Source organism: Chinchilla lanigera, unplaced genomic scaffold (assembly GCF_000276665.1).
Source record: "Chinchilla lanigera isolate Chin_1 unplaced genomic scaffold, ChiLan1.0 scaffold00109, whole genome shotgun sequence".
Lineage (NCBI taxonomy): Eukaryota > Metazoa > Chordata > Mammalia > Rodentia > Chinchillidae > Chinchilla > Chinchilla lanigera.
This window is the reverse complement of record NW_004955510.1, coordinates 2,035,442-2,058,254: the sequence shown is the minus strand read 5'-3', so window position 1 is coordinate 2,058,254 and position 22,813 is coordinate 2,035,442. Positions and strand designations below refer to the sequence as shown.

Sequence of the window (22,813 nt, the reverse complement as noted above, 5' to 3'; positions counted from 1 at the left end):
ATAACTCCTTCCCCTGACATTAGCTATAACTACGTGTTTGCATTTGTTGAAATGAGAAATGTCAGGACTCTTACAGATTTTCTTTTTCTGATTTCTGTTATGTTTGGATGCATCTAGAGATGCCAAAATGCTAACATGCTGCCAGACACACAGAGAAGAAAAACTCTTTACAATTACTTTACTTTGAACCTGCCTATTAGGGCTTGTAGCTAGGTGTTCCCACAAAGCCTCATGCGGTCCTGGGGAAGCAGGCTTTTCAAGGTGGCTGAATCTAAAGTTTGTGACTGATTCATTGTCCAAAGCTGGAGTTAAGGGTGTGGGTACTACACCCTCCCCCAGGCAAGAAAACGGGATACAATATAAGGGACAGAAAGAAGCTTGCTCACCTTGCTTGCTGCTTTTGCTGTCTTCTGCCACCATGAACTGTGGCCCCTCTGCCATGTGCCACCCTGCCTTGGAGCCAGATGATATGGACTGAAATCTCTACAAACTGTGAGTTAAGTAAATGTTTCTTCCTTTAAATGTTGTGTTGGGTATTTTGTCTCAGCAGTGAGGAAAGTAACTAAGAAACTGCCTAAATCTCACAACAGGTCTGCCAGAGAAAAGAAACACTTTTCAATTGGGAAAATGTCAGTCAGTTTTAAAATCTGAATATGCTAATAAGTATCTATAAAATAACAAATTTCAACCTAGTCTTTGATGGATCTATTTAAGTCTTAGAAAATTGTCAGAGCTGCAAAACCAAGTCTTATATGAAAAAATTAATTTTTTATTATAAAAATGAAAAGGTTGTTACAAACATATCACATATGAAGATAAAACCTACAAGTTAATTTTAGATAAAGAGAAAGAATCTTGATCTTATAATTTAATCAATGTAGCATTTATTTTGTTTGGAAAGCCATGTTCTTTTTTTTAAGTATATATGCTGCCGAAGCAAGCAAGCCATGTTCTTTTTTGCACTTTCTTTTCATTATAAAAATTTAGCTTTAGAAATGGAATTAAAAATGTCATCTTTGGCTGTGTTTTTGAAAGCCATCTGAATATGAGAGATAAAATAATTCAGAACAGAAGTCCTCAATTTCATAAAGAACTTAGGATGTGAAACTGATTATTTTTAATTACATCTAAAATAATTTTGAAATTTCTTCCCCTCTGGGGTTTGAATCTTCTCCAGTCACAGCTCACCTCTCCTTGCCATTGTGGGCCAGCAAGAACAGCTTAAAAATGAGAAATCAGTATGCTTTTATCTCCCCAAATGTAAATCCGTACATTACCTCACTTCTAAAGCTCTCTTTGGCTTCAGGAACACTGATATTTGGACTCTCATACCTTATCACAGAATTCGTAAAATGCCCATCTCAATCCCATGCTTATGAGCTTTGTAATGGTTGATAAATTGTGTCAATTTAAGAAGTTTAGAAGTTTAATTAAGCAACTCAGTAGGGAGCTAGTGTCCTTAAATTGTAAACAGCTTCATCCTGTGCAAGAGGAGGGCATGGAGGTCCTACGAGTGCTACATCTGCCCCCCAGCCCCGGCAGCAGGGGTAGCCTGCTTACAATATAAGGGAGGAAAAGAGGCTTATTCTCCCCACCTTTTTTGCTCTTGTTGTCTTTTGCTGCCTCGAAGTGTTGCCCCTGTGCCATGACACCCCACCTTGGAGCCAGCTGATTATGGACCAAAACCTCCACAAACTGTAAGCTAAATAAACCTTTTCTTTCTTAATTTTGGGTGCCGAGTATTTTGTCTCAGCAACGAGAAGCAAGTAATTAAGACAGTGTTCCGGAGAATATTTACCACCATGTTTCTACCACCTTTTATTGGACCTCGAACACTGGATCCACTTAATAATCATAATAAGCAAAATGATGGAAAGATTGCCATTGATTTTTGAGTGCACACAGAGTAGGTCACTAATGGTCACTAATCATGACCATCCTACGGAACTAACAAATGGCACATTGCTCTCTAAGCAAGATATTTCTCCATCATTTTTAATGTTTTTAGTCTTGTTGGTTGTTCTTTCAATGTTCACCTTAATTTCTTGTTAAAAACTGCATGAAGGATTCTTGTGCATAAACATTCTTAAAGATTTTTTTTCTCTCCGTTTATCAGTCTGGAAAGTATTTCCTTGGTGTCCCAAGTGTTGGCTCTGCTTCCTTGGGACTGCCACGCTTGGCCAAGCAGTCCCAGCTCACCTGCACTGTGTGATGAGCCAAGCTCCGCACAGTGTTGACCTGGTCGTCAGGCCTGCCATGGAACCTCCATGCCTTGTGCACTGCCAACACCGAGTAAGCAGACCTACGTGCCTGTGCATGTGTGTGTACGCCTTACAGTATTTCACTTCAATGGCCCATAGTAGGAACATTCTTCTCATATTCATAAAAACCACCAGTATAATTGTGCTCATAAAAATAAAGAATGTAGAAGATGTCTCCCAAATAAACTTTGGAAATACTCTTTTTCTTTTTTATAGAACAAGGAAGGCTCAGGCTTCCTGTCACATTTTCAGTTTTACAAAGAATAAGTACATACACAGGTAATGAAACAAAACATTAGTCGGATGTTGACATTCACTGGCACAGAGCTGGGGTACACTCAAGACAAGGGGTTCTGGAGTCCCCTTCTTGTCCTTTTTCTCCACACCCTGCTAGTATTTAGTGACTTAGGGAATTCGCGGCAGAGTTTTGCAAACCAAGACTAACGATACAGAGGATGTACATTTTTGTTAAATTTATATTAAGAAAAATACACATAGCATATGGTGGTCTTGCTTTTCTATGAATTTCAGTTTCATGTGAATCATAATTAGGACAGCCATATGTCTTATATAACAGGGAACATTCTTGGTTTGTGCTTATTTCACAGAAGAATTTACTTGAACTGCCCATTATATATTAAAAGTTTAGGGGTTTAAGTAACAACGTATACGCGTACTTGGTTATAATATGTTAGAGAATTCAGAGACAGAGCAAAAGCAAGAGAGACACAGAGTTAGAGAGAGAAAAAGAGAGTTCTTAACAGACAGTGGGAGTTTAACTATTTTTAGTTTTAAGCAATTGAAATCACTGGGATTTTGGAGCAGGGTTTGTGGACACGTTAAGTCTGTGACATTGGAGTTTGAACCTCCCTGCTTGGTACACAAAGACTGATATTTTGAAAATAGCATAAAACACTATGACTTGGTGCTTCAATTACCTTTATCATTTTTTACCTGTCTTTTTTATTGTTATGTTGTTGGTGTCAGAGACTGAAGCCAGGGATTCACCTGTGCTAGGCAAGCACTCTACTAATGAGCTATATTCCCAGCCCTGACTATTTTTCTTTTTTAAAAACCAGATGCTCAGACTAAAGTGAACTGGAAAGAAAGAGCAGGCTCAGCAGGGATGCAGAACTGTAGCCCTATGCTGTGAAATTCAGACTGGAGCAAGAGCCCTGTCAGTAATCTTAGGGAGTAGCAGAGAGCAGAAGGGCACTGCATTCCCTCACTGCCTGGGAGATTTCCACAGAACACCTGAGCCATCGTTAGCCTGTTCTGAGAACGTTTTATTGGAATTTTTGCCTAGGCAGCCTGCACAGCAAGGCCACTAGTGCCATAAAGTTTTCTACATCTGCCAATAGATTTGTCTCTAGCTAAAATAATATTTTTGTATATATTCTTAATTTTTAAAAATATGTTTGGTAAAATAAAGCTAGGATGTAGCTCAGTGATACTGCACTTGCCTAGCATGCACAAAGCCCTGAGTTTGCTCCCCAGTGCCACCATAAACATATAAAATTTAAAAATATATATGCTTGGTGAAAGGGTCCACATAAGCTAGGACAAATGCTATTGCACTATTCTGTCTCTGCACAGGCGGGAGCTCCCAGATGCCTCCAGCCCTAGTGAGCCTGCAAAGCCCCAGGCAGGCAGTAGGAGAGATCCAAGGCAGCGGTGGGGATGTCCGCCTCTCCAGAATGGGCTGCACTGGATGCCGCTGAGGAGAGTTCTCACATTTTCTATCATAACTGTCAAAACGGAAAATTCCTCTAATAAAGGGCTGCATCCATTTCAGCCTCTCTTTAAGTTTATTTCTTGTGTAACCACCATAATCCTTGATTCTGAAAAGTGAATTCTGTGCGTGATCTGGTATCACTTTGTAAGTAATTTTCCTGTGCCATTTTTTTTTGTAATTTGTATTGATAGATCCAAGCGGATGCTCTGAGCAAGGTCACTGGACCAAGAGGGTTCTGAGTCACTGTCACAGTACCCTGACATGAGTCGACTGGTTTGTAGGTAAGGGCAGCCAGGTGAGATACCAGCAACATGTGGAACTCACTATGCTGTACCCTGCTGACTCCAACCATTGCTGCACATTCTGCAGCAGGCACACACATGGTATATATGTCACTCCTCATAATTACCCTGCAAGGTAGTAATCGGATTTTTCTTCCATACGTAAAAAAACTGACTTACAGAGAATATGCGCAATTTTCCAGTCTGCTACCTAGTGGTGGCCCAGTTCAACCAGATTATCCACACTGGAATCATTAGGAAAATAAGAAAAAAAAATTTGGAATTTTCAAAAGGTATCCACAAAAAAAATTTGCACTTTAATTATCTTTTTCAAAGTAAGAAATTTTTGAAAGACAGTGTTTAATAGTCTGAAGTAATTAAGACTGCTGTAAGGAAAATTATGATGGAGCCACACGTCATAGTTCCATTCTGGTGTCTATCTGCTGTAACAGTATTCCAATAATACTTGCAGGGTTTTAATTTATAGCAATATCAGTATAAAGTGTTAGGGCAAACCAGAAATCAATTAGATCATTTTATTTTTTTTTATTTTTTTGTCTTTTTGAGACAGAGTCTCGCTATGCAGTTCAGGCTGGCCTTGAGCTCACTTTGTAGCTCATGCTGGTCTTGAACTCACAACAATCCTCCTGCCTCAGCCTTTGGAGTGCTGGGATTACAGGCGTGCACCATTACACCCAGTTAAGGTCATTTTAGACACTACACAGTTATGATGCTTTGCATTTATATGGTACAGTGTACCTGAGTTTACAAACTTAATTTGTTTTACGACTTTGGGGGGGATGACTCTGTGTTTGTGTTTGTGTTTGTGTTTGTGTGGGTGGTCCCATTTGTCACCCAATGTGGAGTTTGTGAATGGAAGTGAAATACTGTCAAATGCTTTTGTTTGTGACCTGAATTATTTGCAAACAGATGTGTTTGTGAACTGAGGTATTACTGTATTCTACAGTTTCAATTTGACTTTCACATTTATAGGGTTCTAGTGATACTGCCACAAAAGTCATCGTCATCATTCCCATGTTATAATTGATAAATAAATTATTCATGATAGCACACAAAATATTTTGTTTATGTGGAGCTAGTGGGGACTACATGAGACTGAGTACTTATCCAATAACAAGCATGGTCTGAACCCTCACAAAACTTCCCATCCAAAGCACTGTGCTAACTGCTGGCAACCTGACATTTTCTAGGTAAAGTAGAATATTCCTTGCATATCATGTCTTTGATATTCAATGTTAATACATCCTGCATTCAGAAAGTTTTATCTTTTATTATTGTCTGCAGGGTTTCCTAAGTTAGCTTACTGTATACATTAAGGATTTCAGTGCCTACATATCTTAAATAATAAATTGTACAAATGGCTCAACTTTGAAATAACTATTTTGGAAAATAATGAAGAGAAACCCAAACAGTTCATTTTATTGAATCTTATTTTCCACAAATGAAATTACTTTTCAGTCTGCACATTTTTTCCCTGAAGTGTAACTTTTCTGTAAAAAAATAAACAGGCCATTTTACTGTCTCACACACTGCAAAGTTAAAATCCATTTTATGTTAATAATACAATCATGGCAACTTATATCAATTAAGTAGAAAAGGAAAATCATTTTTTCCTCTTAATGGTACAGAGATTCAGTAAGAAAAGTATCTGGGAAAATAAAGAATGTGATGCATAATAATAGAAATAATAAAACACTGCTAATTTGTCAGAGTATGAAAATTAGCAATAGGAACCCAAAGCCATTAAGAATACACAGCATGCTCCCCCTCCAGTTTTTTTTTTTTTTTTTTTTTTTTTCTTGGTACCAGGAATTGAACTCAGGGCCTCACTCTTGCCAGGCAGGCACTGCGCTGCTGAGCTACATCCTTGGCCCACTCACTCCACTTTTAAGACTAAACCTTCTATAATTAAATAAGGCAGGTGACAACCACTCAGTGCATCTCACATAAGTCCTGCAAATATACTTTTGCTCCATTCCAGTGTGAGCAAAGGAACAAAGAGGGAGAAACCTATCTCATATACGCATGCACAGTATCTATTATAATTTATGGTCTTCAACATGTTTGGCGCTTTCAGTGTCTGAAATAAACTATTGGAGAAGGTATTAACCATTTTTGCTTTGCTCTTAAATAAAAGGATGAAGGTCGTGGCCAAATCCCTTTTAGAATCTCCACCTAGCAACAGAAAAGACAACCAAGCTTTCAACTTTTGTCTCTTTGCCTTTAATGCCTATATCTGCCTCTAAAAGCTTGAGGTCAATTCTCAGATATAACAATAAACACAAAACATAATGTCCAATTAAAAAGAAAATATCATTTCTTCCTTCAGACAGAGCTAGCAATCAGTTAAAAAACTATATATATATATATTTTTTGGGTTTTGGTTTTTCTCTGGTACCGGAAACCGAACTCACGACCTTGAGCTTGCCAGGCAGGCGCTTTGTCGCTGAGCTAAATCCCCAGCCCCCAGTTAAAAAAAATATTAAAATAACAACCTTAATAACAGTTAAGGTGACATTCCTGGACAGCAGCTAAATTATGTGCTATACTCTATGGGTTGTGGCCTTCTGGTATTTTGCCTTATTTTTAAGTAAGCCTTCAGCATCCTGGCAGGGGTCAATGTAAAGAGGCTAAACAAAAAGCATGAACCATTGCATGATTGTCATGGAATTTCAAAATCGCACTGTGTTGTTGCTGGTTTGTTTAACTTCTGAGCTTATGAGGCTATCTTGTCAAACTTCATCCACAGAGGAGAAGAATCATACTTGCCTCATTTCTTCTTGTCAAGAGCAACAAACAGACCCACCTGTTACAAACATGGTGATTGAAAAGTACCTAGATTATGTCTGGACAGTGGCAAACATGGTTGTGAACACCTCTTTGATGAACGCGGAGGGTCGTCTAAGGCTCTTTGTCATTAACTCCATTCTGTAAGGACTTTGTGGTTAGGGCTGGATTTATAGGTATTTCAACCTCAACCTTTCCTGTCCATGGAGTTCAGGGAAATGTGCCAAAGCTCCATTTTTACTCTGACTTACTTCAACCACAGAGAAATATTTGCTGCTGCTCTCTTTGCACTTACTGTAGAACCATTTGATAAAGAGGACCCTCACTGGGCAGAAGAGCTAATAGACCTCCCAAGAGACAGAATGCATCATGAACTCAGTGGACCTGTAATTTTATATACCACATCACAGGGATATCATTACACTATTCCCAATCAATTCTCTTAAAAATGGGAGCTTTGATTTCAAAACCTACTCAGGGAGCACTGGACACAGCGAGGACACACTCTTCACCTCTCCACCGCTGTCCCCATTCCCCAACTCCCTTTAGAATTTCCCTCCAACTGCTGAGTAAATCCACCAGCCCTTCACAGTAGTAACCTCAGGCACTGGTTGCGAGTGGGCTGCTTTCTTTTTTTTCTTTTTCCCTAGCAGTTCCATATTTCAAATGATTCAACCATCTTTAAGTGAGTGGCCCAATAGATTTCTAAAATGATCACTGCAGGACAAGTTCAGCTCAGAAATCTATGATTTCCAAAGTTTTGAAAATCCATGGTTTTGAACAAAAGCTGGGAAACATTTAATGAGTTTCAATTCCAAAGAGACCTATCTTTTTAACTTGAACTTGGCCTTAAAACATATTTAATCTATTCAAATTCCCAGCCATGTTCTCAGTTACAATGGCTACGTAATTTACTCCAGTGAAATACATTTTAGACAGCACCATTTCTCAGGTACTGACAATTCCTAGAAATGCCAGGAAAATAAATATGGAATATCTAGTATTTTTTCAGAATATTTTGTTTCAAGGTGTTGTTATTTGCTTTCATTCTCTAGCCAGCATCATTTCTGTGGGATATGTTTTACTGTTCATAAATTCATTGTTTTTAACGTTTCCAAAACATGACTTCAACTACAAAAGGATTATTGTAAAAATTACCAATAAATTATCAATAAGATGAAACAGGCACATTTAAATAGCCTGATAATGTTTAATCTGAAAAGTCTTAATTGAAAGTTTAGTTTTGAGCCTAGTACTTGTGAACTGTAATGACCTTGATTTCACAGAGAGGAACACTATCTATCTTTCTTAATGGAACAGCTAGAAGCAGCAATCAAGTGTCTTAGCCAGGTGTTACATAAATCAAATATATGTGTAATGTGGAGAACTTAAAGCACTCCTAAGAGTCAAGGAATAGTTGAAGAATAATTATAAGCCCTAGTTGTCTTTTTTAGTTAGTGTCTGTTCAGAACTCACAAATTATTGTACATTTGTCTTTATAGTTTGAGTATATACTGATTTTCATATATAAGAGGACATAATAAACACTTTCAAGTCCAATTTATATTTGGCCTTTGAGTTTTTGCTGTTACAAATGGGGGTGCACATCTCTACAACAACCCTTAAACATTTCTATGGGCTAGCTTCACAAAAGCAATAAAAGGTATTTAAACATAATGAAACATTATGTGCAGAACAAAGTACACTTTGCTTAACAAAGTATACTTCCTCAAATAGTATATGAAAATGTGTTTTCAGTACACCCTCAGTAAACTAAGTATTAATTTTTAAAAATAATTACATATTATGAGCAATAGAACCCACACCTTCACCTCACACACAACCAAATATCCCAAAAGCATAATTTGCATATCTCTGTAAAGCTGGATCTCTTTCATGTTTATCTGCATTAATTGTTGTCACTTTTTGGGATGTGCATGGTTTTTTTTTTTTCCTTTTTGCTGCTTCTATATTGATATTTTATTTTTTGTCCCACTCTTAGTGATCTATGTGACCTTTTTTGAATATTAATAATTCTTTGATATATTTGTCTTCTTTTTGCTCATTGGTTATGTTTTAATTTTGTTTTCTCACTGATGTTATTCAGAAGAGAAAGCCAGTGATATGTCAACTATTTTTCCTTCTGTTATTTCTTTTACTCAGCAGGTCCTTTCAAGTGCTGACACAAATGTGTATGTTGTTTTATTTCCTGTATTCTTTAGGCTTTATTTATTTATTGCATTAGCTTTTGACTCCCTTTAAAACATTTTCTTTTGTGTGTTGAGAGAAAGGTAAATATACACCTTGCATTTGATTTATCTGATGTCAGTCGTCTATTGAGAAATCAGTCCCTCATTTCTTTCTCTGATTTATGAATCCACCCTGGTACCTTGTCCTAAGGCTTCCATACTTCCTGATGGGTTTTTTCTTATTGATCTGTGACTTTATGCTGCATTATAACTTAGAAAAACAAATTCTCCCTTTTGATCAGTTTAAAAATTTCTCTTACAAGTTATTTTTAGTACCTGGGTTTCCTCTTAAACCTTTATAAAATTGTTTTTGTAGTTTACAGTTTTTAACACTACAAATGCTACTTTGAAAAATTTGAAAAGACACAAAACAATGAGAAAGTAACAAAGGGAAAAACATCAGCTCCCCAAGTCTTTTCCTGAAATTAACACCATTTTGTTCTGAGCATGTATTATCAGTGTCCCTATCATGAGTAGTTCGGGAGTTTTGTTCCTATTCCTCCCTGACTAAGAAACAGGAATACATGTCAGAGCACAGTCTGTTTTCCCAACATGGAAAGATGTTTGAAGCAGTTTATCACAGGACTATATTTTTTTCCCATTTTGGCTAAAGTAGTGCAACCAATAATAACAATAGCATCAAGTACAATCTACAAATGACTTAAATCATATGTACAAGATTTATAGTTATATAATGAAATATAACACAAATCAGAAAATTATATACCATAAATTTCTCCTCAGTAGACTGCTTTTACCCTCAGGAGAGAAAATTTTAAAAGGATAAGAGGAAAAACTAAAGAAATAAAAGAAGAGAAAGAGATTAGAAGGAAGACTGAAGGACAGTAGAAGATTACTCAAGCTTTGAGAAGAAATTGAAGAAGACAGGAGTGAAAGAAAGAAGAAAAAGAAAAAGCAAGTGCTAAACAAAACAGAAAAAGTAAAAACAATGTTCATACTCATGAAAAGACAGAAAAAGAAAAACACAAAGAAAAAGTAAAAAAGAAAAGTAAAGGAGATTGCCTGTGGTTATTCTGGGGTCTGCAGTCTTGTGGTAGTGTCCATTTCATGGTGTGTCTCCACTGTCATTGGTAGAGAGAGGAGGCAGACAGACCCAGATCCCTGCTGGAGATTCCCAGGAAGCCTATGTAGGACATCATTTTAATTTCTCTCAGCTTTTGATTTATAATCTTTTGTGACATGTAAAAAGTAACAACCTAGATACATCTATGCATCTTTATATTGCTTCTCTGATATACTACATGGTGTCTTCTCTGATATACTACATGGTGTCTTACTTTATTTGAAACATAATCCAGTATCTAATCTGTCATAAAGAGGTCCCTGGTAGCATACAGTGGCTCATTTTAAAGTACTTTGCTTTCTTCTTGTTATTTCCTAATGATGAGCTATTTTACCTCTTCAAAGACATCACAAAGTGTGTGCCATTTAATTTTCAAATTCATTTCTGTGTATATTTATTCAACAGTATCTTGGTGATAGGAAGTGCTCAATAAACATGTGTCAAATGGGAAAAGGAGAATGAAACATACTACTTAAATAGAGTGCTATACAGAATGGCATATTATTAATAACCATGTTGGAATTTTTAGAAGTGGCTGATGCAGGAAAAAATGTATGCCTTTTATTCACAGCAAAGCCTGGGAGATGAATAGCAGGCACATGTGATATGTGATTTATTCATACACACTAGTAGGAGATTTATAGGCATCTATTAACCTACACGAATTCCAATTCTGTCTTAGACTGGTCTTTTGTCATGATTAGCTGTGTTGTCATTCTGTGTTAAATAACAGGTTGTCTGAACTGAAATATGCCAGAAATATGAATGTAGATGGCCAAAATTATTATCCATGTATAGCATTCCAGTTAAACTTCAGATATGTCTCTGTGTGTAGCAAAAATGAGACATGTACATACATTCACATAAAAACAAAGAATTACTTTTCTGAACCTGAGATCCATTGCTGCTGATGGAATTACATTTCCAAAAAAAACCCCTATATTAAAGTACAAACCCCTAGTCCTTCCCAATATTACCATATTGGGAGAAAAGGTCTTTACCGAGGTAAATGGTATAAGGTTGTTATGGTGGGTTCTAGTCAATTATTAATTGTATTTTGTGAGAGGAAATTTGACAGAGGAAAAACAATGAGAAGACCCAGGGAGAAGAGAGCCATCGATAAGCAAAGGAGAGAGGCTGCAGAAGAAACTAACCCTGCTGGCACCTTGACTTTAGACTTCTCATCTACAGAACTATGAGAAAAAAACTCCTTCAGGTAAGGTATACTGTGTGCCATGGTTTTAGAGTATCCCTAGCAAATTATTACCTAAGAAATATGAAGAATTAGCAAGGATATATTGTCCATGAACATTAACAAGGCCATAAACAATTATTTTGCTCTTTTCTGTATACTTAGTTTTGTAAGGTGAATCAAAGTGACTTACACACTATATTTAGCCTGATCTGATCCTTCATTATGCTAAACAAATCATGAAAGATTGTCATTAGATTGGCTGAAACTTCTAATTCATCCCTTCTTCAACAGGTTAGGACTTCAGATGATTGACTGCCTACTGTCTTAGTCTATTGCCTACTGTCTTTGTGTTGTTATAAGAAAATACCTCTGGCTAAGTAACTTGTAAAATGAAAAGATTGATTTGGTTCTTCATTCTGTAGCTGGAGGTTCCAAAGAGAACAGCAATAGCATCCTGGTGAATACTGCCTGGCTATAGAATATTATGGTAGCAAAACAGAAAGAGAAGAGGCATCACATGTGTGAAGAAGGAAGTAAGAGAGGTGGAAAAACCAGGCTCACTTCCTGCATAACAATTGGCCTTGGAAGAAACTAATCTCTAACTAGACAAGAGTCACTCCTGAGCATCAGCATTAATCTGTTCATGAGAGGAACTTCCATGACACTGGTTACCTTTCATTAGTCAGGTCAACTTCCTTAGAGTTTACACTCCGCATGGACACATGGGAGACTAGGCTTCCAGGGCACAGAGCTCTGGAACAAACCATTCTGCTCCATAGCACCTCCTTCCACAAGATGGTCCCCTTAGTGACAAAGATAACTCTAACACAGTACCAGTGCCTGCAGGAACTTGGGCACACATCAGGCTTGGGAAAAGTAGCTCATTCACTTTCTCTTGAGGTATTAATGTCACTTGAGGGCTTCCCACTCATGTTTTCATGGACACAGTCCAACATGGCAAGAGGAGTGTGGAGAACAATCCTTACTCCTCCTTCCCTGCAACCCAGCTCCACAGAGGATGGGAAGGTGCAGAAAATTCTGTATCTCTGTCCATGAAATGGCACTGCCCAAATCACATGAAAGGTGCATGTCAAAGGGAGGAAATGTCCCAATTCTTCTTGCCTTAACACACTACCTGTGGTATCTTTACAGAGACTGCTACTGTCATTCATCAGTCCTAACTTGTGCCACTGGCCCCCTGGCCACATGTCCTCCTGATGGACTGAGCTGGCTCTTGCAGCCAGGAAGTATTTGCTTTCACATTCTCATTCCACAGTGATAAGATGCATTCCTCTGCACCATCTTAATAAAATGATGTGGGAATAAAGTTTTATATTAGCAACAGAGAGGGAAAAAGTAATAATTTTCCATGCTTCATGATTAAGAATCATTAATTTAATAATTGTGTCATATGAGAAGGATAAATAAAGAGAAGGCAAGGGGTGTGGGTAGATATGATCACTGAAGTGTATACAAGTGCAAGGAAAAACAAATTACTGAGTAGAAATAAAAGCTTGAAATAAAAGCTAGAAATAAAAGCTTGGTGGAAAATATTTTTCAAATGCAAACTTGATTCTTTTGTTGAGCCTTAAAGTTTCAGCATCTACCAGTGCACTATTTATCTCCACTTGATTTTATTTTTAGCAGTTATATAACCTTATGTCTCCAAAAACCAATTAAACACCTTCCTGACCTCTCCTGGGAATTGTCTTTCAGTAGTTCTCTACTAGACTCTAACACAACTATGATTTCATTTACAACATCTTGCTCAAGTGTTCCATCATCAGAGGTGTTTTAAAAAATACAGAAATTAATAAAGGAAGGCAAAATCAAAACAAAATTCAGTTCTTGCTAGATACAATTTTCTGCTCTGTGGCTTTGGCTCTCATCAAACATGGAAGATCTTAGATGAGCAGTTCGCTTCTCTCACCAATATCCTTAGATTTGCCAAAAAGGATATGAGCCTAAGCCACCTGTCATAGCATAGATGTCCCAAGTAAATAATTATTTGCATGAAGTTGGCAACTAAAAAGTACATGTACCTTGATTTGGTACTCAAACCTTACCCACTCTGTTTCCATCGTTTCTTCCTCAACGCTAATGAGCTAGATGTCTGCTTTGCTCTGTTTCATAGTAAGATGGTAAGATGCTCAGTTCTACTCTGAGTCAGCAGCACTGCCCACATCTCAAGTACTTAGTTTTCCCCAGCTGCACTTTGAGTCCTGCTGAGGCCCATCCTGGCCACCAGCAGCAGTGGCAGTGACTTACCGACAGTGCTTATGGGATCCTGTCAAGGTCTCAATCACAAAGCACTCGCCGTCGTTGAGACAGTAGGCCAGGTCCTTGTCTCGGCAGGGCTTGAAGTGCTCGGATCGCTGGGTGGAATATGTTGTTGTATCTGTCAAGGAGAGCACAGAGGCAAATGCTGTCAGCAGCCATGGTGACACAGTCCCCTGTGTCACTGTCCCCTATGTGTGAATGCAGGCCCGGGCAGGGGCTATGGCTATGGCTCTGACAGGCGGACGGGACTGGAGACAAACAGTACAGACCTTTCCTGGCACTGACCAGGGTGCTGGTGACACCCACTGTGTTCATCTGAGTGATCATTGCCCTTCTACATCTCACGGGGTTTGCACCCTGGAATTCAATCAACCACTGATGGAAAATGTTTGGCAAGAAAAAAATGGAATTGCACCTACTACACAAGTACACAATTTTTGTCATTATCTCCTACACATCGCAGTATAGCACGTAGCTATTTATATGGCATTTGCATTGAATTATGTAGTTAAGTAATCTGAAGGTGATGTAAAGTATATAGAGGTAAGTGCACCTGCTATGTGAACACTACACCATGTTATACAAGGAACACAGGCAGCCAGGTGGCTATCCAGCCACTACATGATACGGGACAATCCCCTGAGATTAACTGATTGCTATCTTTTCTCACGAGATTTTAACATTTGGAGTTACTCTAGAGAAGCTCCAATTGAGGACACATTAACAGCAGTTGCTGAATGATCGATCCTTACACAAACACCCCAAATGTGCTTTCAATAATATCACTTCTAACAAATATGTTGTTTGAAGGAGTGAAACAACATTCCTTCCCTTTGTCATTGTCAGATGTCATTAAACATCTGATCAATGCATACTGTGCATCTGCTGTACACACCCATGCCTATTTGGGGTTATTTTTTTAGATACAGCTATAATTGGCTAATAGCTAAGTCAATTATTCTTTCTCTTTCTCCTTTTATTGTGTAATTAAAATGCAAATGTTCCAAATTCTGAAACAGATACTTATATATGAAGAATGTTTCTGGTAAATATTTAACAGGACCAAATTAGTGTCATTTTTTAGCATTCTCTTAGATATGTATTTTTAAAATCATAATTACTTACATTTTTAATTAAGCTATACATCTCTATCTGGTTCTCAATTATGAGTCTAACCATAAGTATGTGCTACCTACAGGAAACAGGCTCCATTTCCACACATGGACATTTTTCTAGTTACAGAGCTTGAGCCAACTAAAGTATTAATACCAATTCTATTGTAACTGTCAAAAAAATACATATTTAAAAAGTTGAGCATTTAAGCTCTTTTAATTTCCTTTTTATAGATCTAGGTTGATAACAATATTGACTGGGGTGATGCATGAATCTAGCTCAGTAAATAAGGTCACAATGAGTTTGTCCCTCTTCATTGTCCAAAATCATAGGAGGGTGAAGATCTGTAAGAAAATCCACTGTCAAGGGGTCCTCATTAGGGCTGGGTGTGGCTCAGTGGTGCATCGACTCTTGGCATTGTGAAGCCTTGGGTTCAATCCCCAGCTCCGTCAAAAAGTGAATAAACAAACAAATAAATGCTTAAAAGTATGGTATAATACTGAACGTCTCTGCTATAAGAATGAAGTCAAAATCTTGAACAGAGCAAAGACAGGCATGGGCCTTCTGTAATTTGGTTGTCTGGGGTCTCCTCTGCTTATACTTGAAATACAACTTAATTTCCAACTGTTATTTTATGTCTTGCAAATGTCAGGATCAGCCCCACTGTTCTTTCTGGCCCACTGTTCTCCTCCAATCTTTGTTTTGCAGGAAAACACCCAGAAATCCTCCGTAGCTCAGATAATGTCTCCAGGGGCCACTGTAGCTTCTCATTGCTCACACCATGCATTCAGCACCCTGATAGTTTGCTCCCGAGATTATGCAGCCTGCGAGTTCCCAAGCACGGGCATTAGGCCTGGTTTGACTTGGTGCTCAGTGAAAATACTGTCCAGGAAATTGACCTCTCTGACATCACCAACCATCAAAATGCTGCAGATAGAAGAAATGACCACTAAACTCCTCATTGCAACCTTACCAACAGTTACTCTATGTCATACAGCAGAAAGTTAGATATAACTTCACATCCAGGCTATCACTTTTGTACAGTTTTTAATATTGAGGAATAACTCAAAATCAATGCCTTCAGATTCATGCAGCCTCTCACCCACACATGACTCATTTACATACTATGAGACTACAAAAATGCCTTTTGGTGTCCTCTTTCTTACAATGGGAACTTATTTTTTCCATGTCAAATATAAGCCTCTTAGTACTTGCACCAAAAGTAAAGGTTCTGAGGAATGGACACAGGTCCCACTTTCCAGCAGATCTGTATAGTCAAGATCTATGTGATCAACAGCTACAGGGAGTCAGTCTTTTTCTATGGTAAGTATTTAGCATTCAAGAGCTTTGAGCACAATGTTGGGTATGAAATGCTGCACCATTGACTGCTACTCTGACTGCTTAAGTATATTAACTCATGATCACTTAGTTAACTTTTCCTTTAATTACTTATTATCCATGTATTGATATTCACTGATCATTCCTCTAACAGCAGCTTTCTGTTCATATTACCTACAGCATAAAAAGTAAGACCCTTACTTCATAATCAGCGGTTTCAACAGGCTGCACAGTCCGAGTGCAGTACAATGGCAAAGCAATTACAACCAATCTTCTGACAATTGCTGTCTCCGTGGTTAACGCCCCACTCTGCCAACTCCTTTCTCACACCGGCTTCATCTCTCACCACATTACAGAAGAGCCAGAACCAAGGAAAAGGCTCTCAAAAGTCGGGGTGGGATAGTGAAGAGACAAGAGCCTTCGTATGTACTCAGAGTTTCTATTTCCACAGCTTGGAGAATCCCAAACTGATTTAAAACATGCATGTTTATTTCTCATAATGCGTTGGCCGGTTGCAAAGAAAGCATCCTAACTGCTATTTAAAATAACAATATAATGAACAAATATAGGACATTGGGTTTGTTCCTCCTATACGTAAACTGTGAATATGGGTAAATTTGAAATATGTGAATTTTCCTAATGGTTTCACTATATAGTATCCATCAGTGATACCCAAAAGAAGAGAGGTTTCAGGTAGGTAAGACCTGTGCACCATGAGATGAAAGTTTGTTCTTGAAAGCCACCATGTCAAACATGTGTATGGGAAGATAACAAAGGAAATAACCAGGGTGCTAGATTAACAGTGGTAAGCACATCTGCCTACACTTTGTTAGGCAAATGTTTATTAGAATGGTGTATTACGTCTACGTTATTGTTAGTCAGGCTTTCTATAGCTTATAATCAAACACAGCCTAATAAAAAAACAATGAAAATTTGGGATGGCACTGTCCATTATGTATTTATCTGCTTGTATGTATATGTGCATATATGTGTTTAAATATATGTTTAATGTAATATATATATATTACAACACTTATTCCCATATTAAATAGAACATAAATAAAGTGTGAAAAATGCAAATACAAGGTTCAATTCTTTATTTTCTTCCTGTGCCATAAATTAACACAGCATCCTGTAATAGATCCAGCTGAATATTTATTCTGAAAGGGAAACATGAGACATTCATGAGACTGAGATCATAGGTAAAATCTAACTTTAAACCACTAAAGTTATAGCCCTAAACTACCTTGAAATATCTTAGCCATCAGGTACAGAATTCTAAAAGTATCCAACATTTTGGGAACCTGTTTATATTCTTTTGGGGGATGAGACAGGGTCTTGCTATGTATCCCAGGCTGGCCTCAAACTCATGGCAATCTTCCTGCCTCAGCCTGCTCAGTGCTGAGATTACAGATGTGTACCACTGTGCCTGGCTTGGAACCTGTTTATATTTTCTAACAGTATGCCACCTTCAAGACATCCAATACATTAAGCTAGTTACCTAGTAAATGGTGTTATGTTATGTCTTAAACCAAACTTCTTTTTCTCATAATTTAATTTGCTTAATTTGTTAGAGAGCTACTAATTACCTTCAAAAATTATATGGATGAGGGTCCAGCAAAGTCAGCATTCCTATGATTCCCCATCTATCTCCCAAGGCTGTGAAGAGCGGCTCATACCGGCCCCCACACTTTCCACCTGTATCCATTGATGGTTCCTTGTCTCCCTGGAGAGCACAGCCGGGACCCAGGGTCGCATGCATGGCTGAATATGGAGGTGTCATAACAGATGTTTATAGTGAAAACTTTCATATTTGGACATTTGTCTAAATGATTTGTGCATGATTTTGTAATCTTCATGCAAAAAAATAAACTCTTTTATCTTTTGAAAAATCTGGAAACTTGTTCATAAGTGCATCAGAAGCAAGTTAAATAAAGCCTATAGTGGTAGAATTTTACAGAAATAAAGAACTCAGCTTCATGGAGAGTAAGGAACACAAAGTAAAAGTTAGGATTTATTTTCAGACAGTGGACATGAAGTGGAGGGAATGCAGCCAGGATGGACAGAGCCGGTGGTAAGTTGGGGCCTGCAGAGCACCATGACTGCTCCAGGCTCAGCCGGGTGATGATATGATAACGTCCCATCACTGAGCCAAAGTGGCTGTACTATCATCCAGACCACTCATCTGGCAAGTGTCACAGATAGTTTAATGTGTTTTCTTAATTTTTATGGGTTTTGGTTTCTCTCCCCAGGGAGGTCAGGGAGAGTGCTTCCTTTTTAACTTTTGCATTCTTTCCACATCATGTAGCATACATAGTAAGCAATCAGCACGGTAATTAAATGCACAGAGGGAGGTGGTAATGTTGAATTCATTAAAGGCAAAATGGGAAGGAAATGTAAGGCTGGAAGACACAAATCCCTGCAGATTTTGCAATGCAAGTTAATTTATTAATGAATAAAATGATAACTGGCTTTTGCAGTAATTACTGAGTTGAACCTGAATCTTACTTATAGAGATCTTCCACATCAGGAGCACAATGCTGCTCACTGTGGAACCCCTATTTTGTGGCAGGAACAGGACTGCAAAATTGGCTATTACAGATGATAATTGAAGTAGACAGTCAAAGAAGGAGAGCGCTTAATTCAGGTTAGTTATCTCTGAAGTCATCCCAAAGGATTGGCATTGGACCTAGGTCTTGAATATTTGTGCTTTAATTGGCATAGGAAGAAGAATGAGAAGAGCAAAGATCACCTGAGGAAGAAAAATGATAAGGCATGGAAAAGGCCCGAAGTAAATGCTGCATGCTTTTAGCTTGCAAATGTCAGACTCCTCAAGCAGTTTTCTTCTTCCCCCACTGAGTTCATGACAGGGCAATTCTCTACAAAAAGTTAAGAATCCAGTGATGCAATCTAAAAGCTTTTAGGATTTGCAAAATACCTTTGGGGGGCCAGAAGCCATTTAGCTATGGTCATTGGATCGAGCAACCTCTTATGTGACTACAGTGTCAAAGAAATCCAATGCCATATATGAAAATTCCCTGTTGCATCTGCCATGTATTGGGCACCCCGGAAGGAGTGGTGGCATGAGACCAACTTATAAAATAGTTAATGGGCCAGGAAATTGTAACTGTTGTGTTTGAAAGGGAAACCTTTCTCAGCTGCCCAGAAGCAAAGATAGCTTTCTCCCCACTGCTGGAGACCAGGTGATTGCTGACTTTGTTGGCATGGGAGGAATGGGAGTGTGGGGCAAGGAATTTAAAAGTTCAATTGAGTCCCAGGACTGCTGTGTGGACCGACAGATTTGATGTATCCCAGAGCCATCCATTTTCACAGAAAATGCTCTTTCAATTTCCAGGACATACCTGACACCTTCAAGTTGGAGGTATAAAAACTCTGTGCCAGCTTAAATAAACCTGCTGGGGATATAGCTTGTTGAATGGAAATGTGTTTATTTGGGAATTGCAGAATTCATCTTAAAGGTGAATATATATTTCCTTTTACCAGTGCACAAACTCATATACCTACAAGCTGCTCTCTGTTACAAAGGTATTAATTTTACGGGTAGTTACTAGAGCCTGTGGGCTTTTAAGTTCTGCACTATACAGGAAATACTATCTTGGCTAACCACATCACTTAACTGAAATGGCCCATTCTATAAGTCCAACTAGCTCTAAATGGGGTGTTAATATTTATTTTCTCATTTTGTTGAAATTCTTCAAAGCATCTGACTTTCTTAAAAGCTCCTCCTTTTACAAAACTTTCTTTCCTTGGCGTCCATCCACGTTATCACACATTCTTGATTTTTCTCTTCCTCTTTAGTTTTTGCCGCCCCAGCTGCATTTAATCAGTGTACACACACAGACCACCCTGAAATGTGCTATCCTTGTAGTAACTCACTTTGGATAATATCTGCAAAAAACACTTCCCTGCTGGCTATCTCCTTTCTGGGCTCTTATGATGAAAACTAAAATTCTCTCAAGACTCCAGTTTCTCTACACTCATTTCGTACATAATAGCTACTTCCAATTCTCAGTTCATAAGCACCAGGCTTTTCTCTGTGGGATCAAGGGCAGCCCACCACTGCAGGGGGCTTCCCTGAACCCCACACATAGTCATGGGCACCTAGAGATGACATGCAGAGTACATGTGACAAATACATTCCCATTGGGTATTTCTGTGGCCTACAGTACTCTCCGGTTGAGTTGCCAAGCAGTGTCTTCTCTTGACACCATCTCCCCCATTTAGGCCAAGGGTCTATTCCCTTCACTTTCCTCTTTTTGTCTTTCATTATTCTAAGTGAAGATATTTGCTGCTACTCATAGTCATGAGCCACAGATAACACACAAAGAATGAAGCACATTCTCTGAGCTGTTTAGCAATCTCTAACCAAAATGAACCTCAGCCTAAAGAGTATTCTTAGCTTTGCTATGAGAAAATAATAACAGTGATTATTTTCATTCATTTGTCTCATACACCATGATATTTTGGGGAATATAAATGTGTGTGTGTGTGTATGTTTGTGTGTATGTGTGTACGTGATATATGTGTTCCTAGTAATTAGCCTATGGCCTGTTACTCAGGAGATAGGGAATATATGTCCACTGACAGAATATGCTCATGCCAGCCTTGAATTGTAGAACTTTACATATTGTAGATGAGATTTCAATATACCAATAGAGACTTCATCCTAACAAATCGGCCTTCTTGGGGCATACAGCCTGGGAGCTGACTAATTCATGTGCTGAGTTAGACCTTAGGAAAAGAGGGGTCCATATGGATGCTGTGAAGAGGTGGAAACCATCTAGCGATGGTGTAGCTTAATAATTGAAGATATAAGAGGACATAAAAGAGCTTGCAATCAACACAGAAGTAGCAGTCTCTTGCATTTTCAGAAGGGGCACCACTTAAGTTCTTTTTGTCACTGCAGAATGGCCGGCCTCTATTTCCAAAGAGAGTCACAGAGTAACCTGGCTGCATACTACGTGTGCTCATTTGGATTTGGATGCAGCAGGACCACATTCCACCTTTTTATACAGCAACTTGCTTACACACTAGGGAAAGCATGTACATAGGAAAGTGAATGTCTTCAGTGAAAAAACAAAACATTTGCTGGTGATTGGCCAGTCTTGAGCTCCAAAGCAAGGAGTAACAAGCATGTGTGGGTGTCAAGTCAACCTTCTCCAGCGCAGAAGGAGCTCACCTTACAGACTTCAGTCTATGTCTGTCTTCCAAGTCATGTGCACTGGGAACTTTAATGAGACACCACTAGAGATATGAATTACACAACTCTCCTTGTGGTATCACTTTTTCTAACCATTCTTATAATTGGGACTTGATTTCTCATCTACCCATGTTAGAGATAATGTTTCAGTCCCTGGGACATTTTTATCTTCCAGATGAGTCTTTATGTGAAATACAGAGGATGAAATCCACTTGTACTTGTCACAACAGCTTCCTATCAGGGCTCCCTGCACCCCACAACTGCTTCTCACCCCATCACGTGAGGATACAACCATCTCAGCTGCACTTCTGAGTTCTCTTCATCCCTTGCCTAAAATAGCATTGCACCTTTCCAAAGCTCAGAAACATTTCCTAGCTCATTCTGTGATTGCACATAGCAGCTGAACAGAGAGGGGCTGCACCTCCTCATCTCCCTGTCCTATTTCTGGGGCTCTCAAGATTGGAGCACATCTCATTTATTTAGGAATTGATAGATTTAAATATGCTATTCTTTTGACCTCTCATACTCAGCCATATGGCTCTGTTTGGCAAAAAAAAAGAAAATCTAATTATTGAAGATTTATGCAAAGTATAAGCTCCTCCTAAATTATTTCCCAGTTCTTCAGGTCTGAAAGAGCTGTAAGAACTCAGGGCAACTGTCTCTCTAATGCTGTGCTCATCACTCTGAATAGCAATGTAACCACTTACAACCTTGTTCCAACCCACTCACCAAACTGGACCATGAGTTCTGGGGATCAGGCAAGCCATCTGTGAATTTTCATAATTGATCCCAGGGGCTGACACACAGAGGGTGCTTACTGCATGCATGCTTTCTGACTGAATCAGTACCTTAATGGTCACAGCAATGATGAGTCTCCTAACATCCCAGGCTCATGCAAACCTGCAGCATGATAAGGCAAGCACTGTCTTATAGCCCCACAGCAGTAATAATGTTTCAGGGACAAAAGACAGAAAATATACTCATGCTTACGTGAATGTACCTGAAGCCTAATAATTAGGGTTCTTTTTTATTTGATGTAATGGATCCCAATGAAAAATAAGCAGCTTCTTTTTCATAAACAATTTTTGTATTCAAGGGCTACCTCCTACATTAAGATTTCTTATCTATAAAGTACAAGTAGAGATGATATTTATTTTATAAGACTCATGGAAATGACAGGTTTAATCAGAATAAAGCTCTGTGCCCATAAAAGTAAAGCAGGGGCCTGATGCCACACATAGTACCAAC

The 22,813-nt window shown here is 38.5% G+C and overlaps 1 protein-coding gene across 1 annotated transcript in view; it reads right to left on the bottom strand.

The window, feature by feature from the left end:
* The window catches only part of Nrg3 (neuregulin 3), a gene marked incomplete at its 5' end in the record, with an annotated part of 1,004,716 nt that overhangs the window by 561,777 nt on the left and 420,126 nt on the right, over positions 1 to 22,813 (bottom strand). The window contains one exon of the mRNA XM_013506309.1: positions 13,882 to 14,011. Coding sequence (XP_013361763.1) covers positions 13,882 to 14,011 — 130 coding nt within the window. The remainder of the gene's footprint in view (positions 1 to 13,881; positions 14,012 to 22,813) is intronic.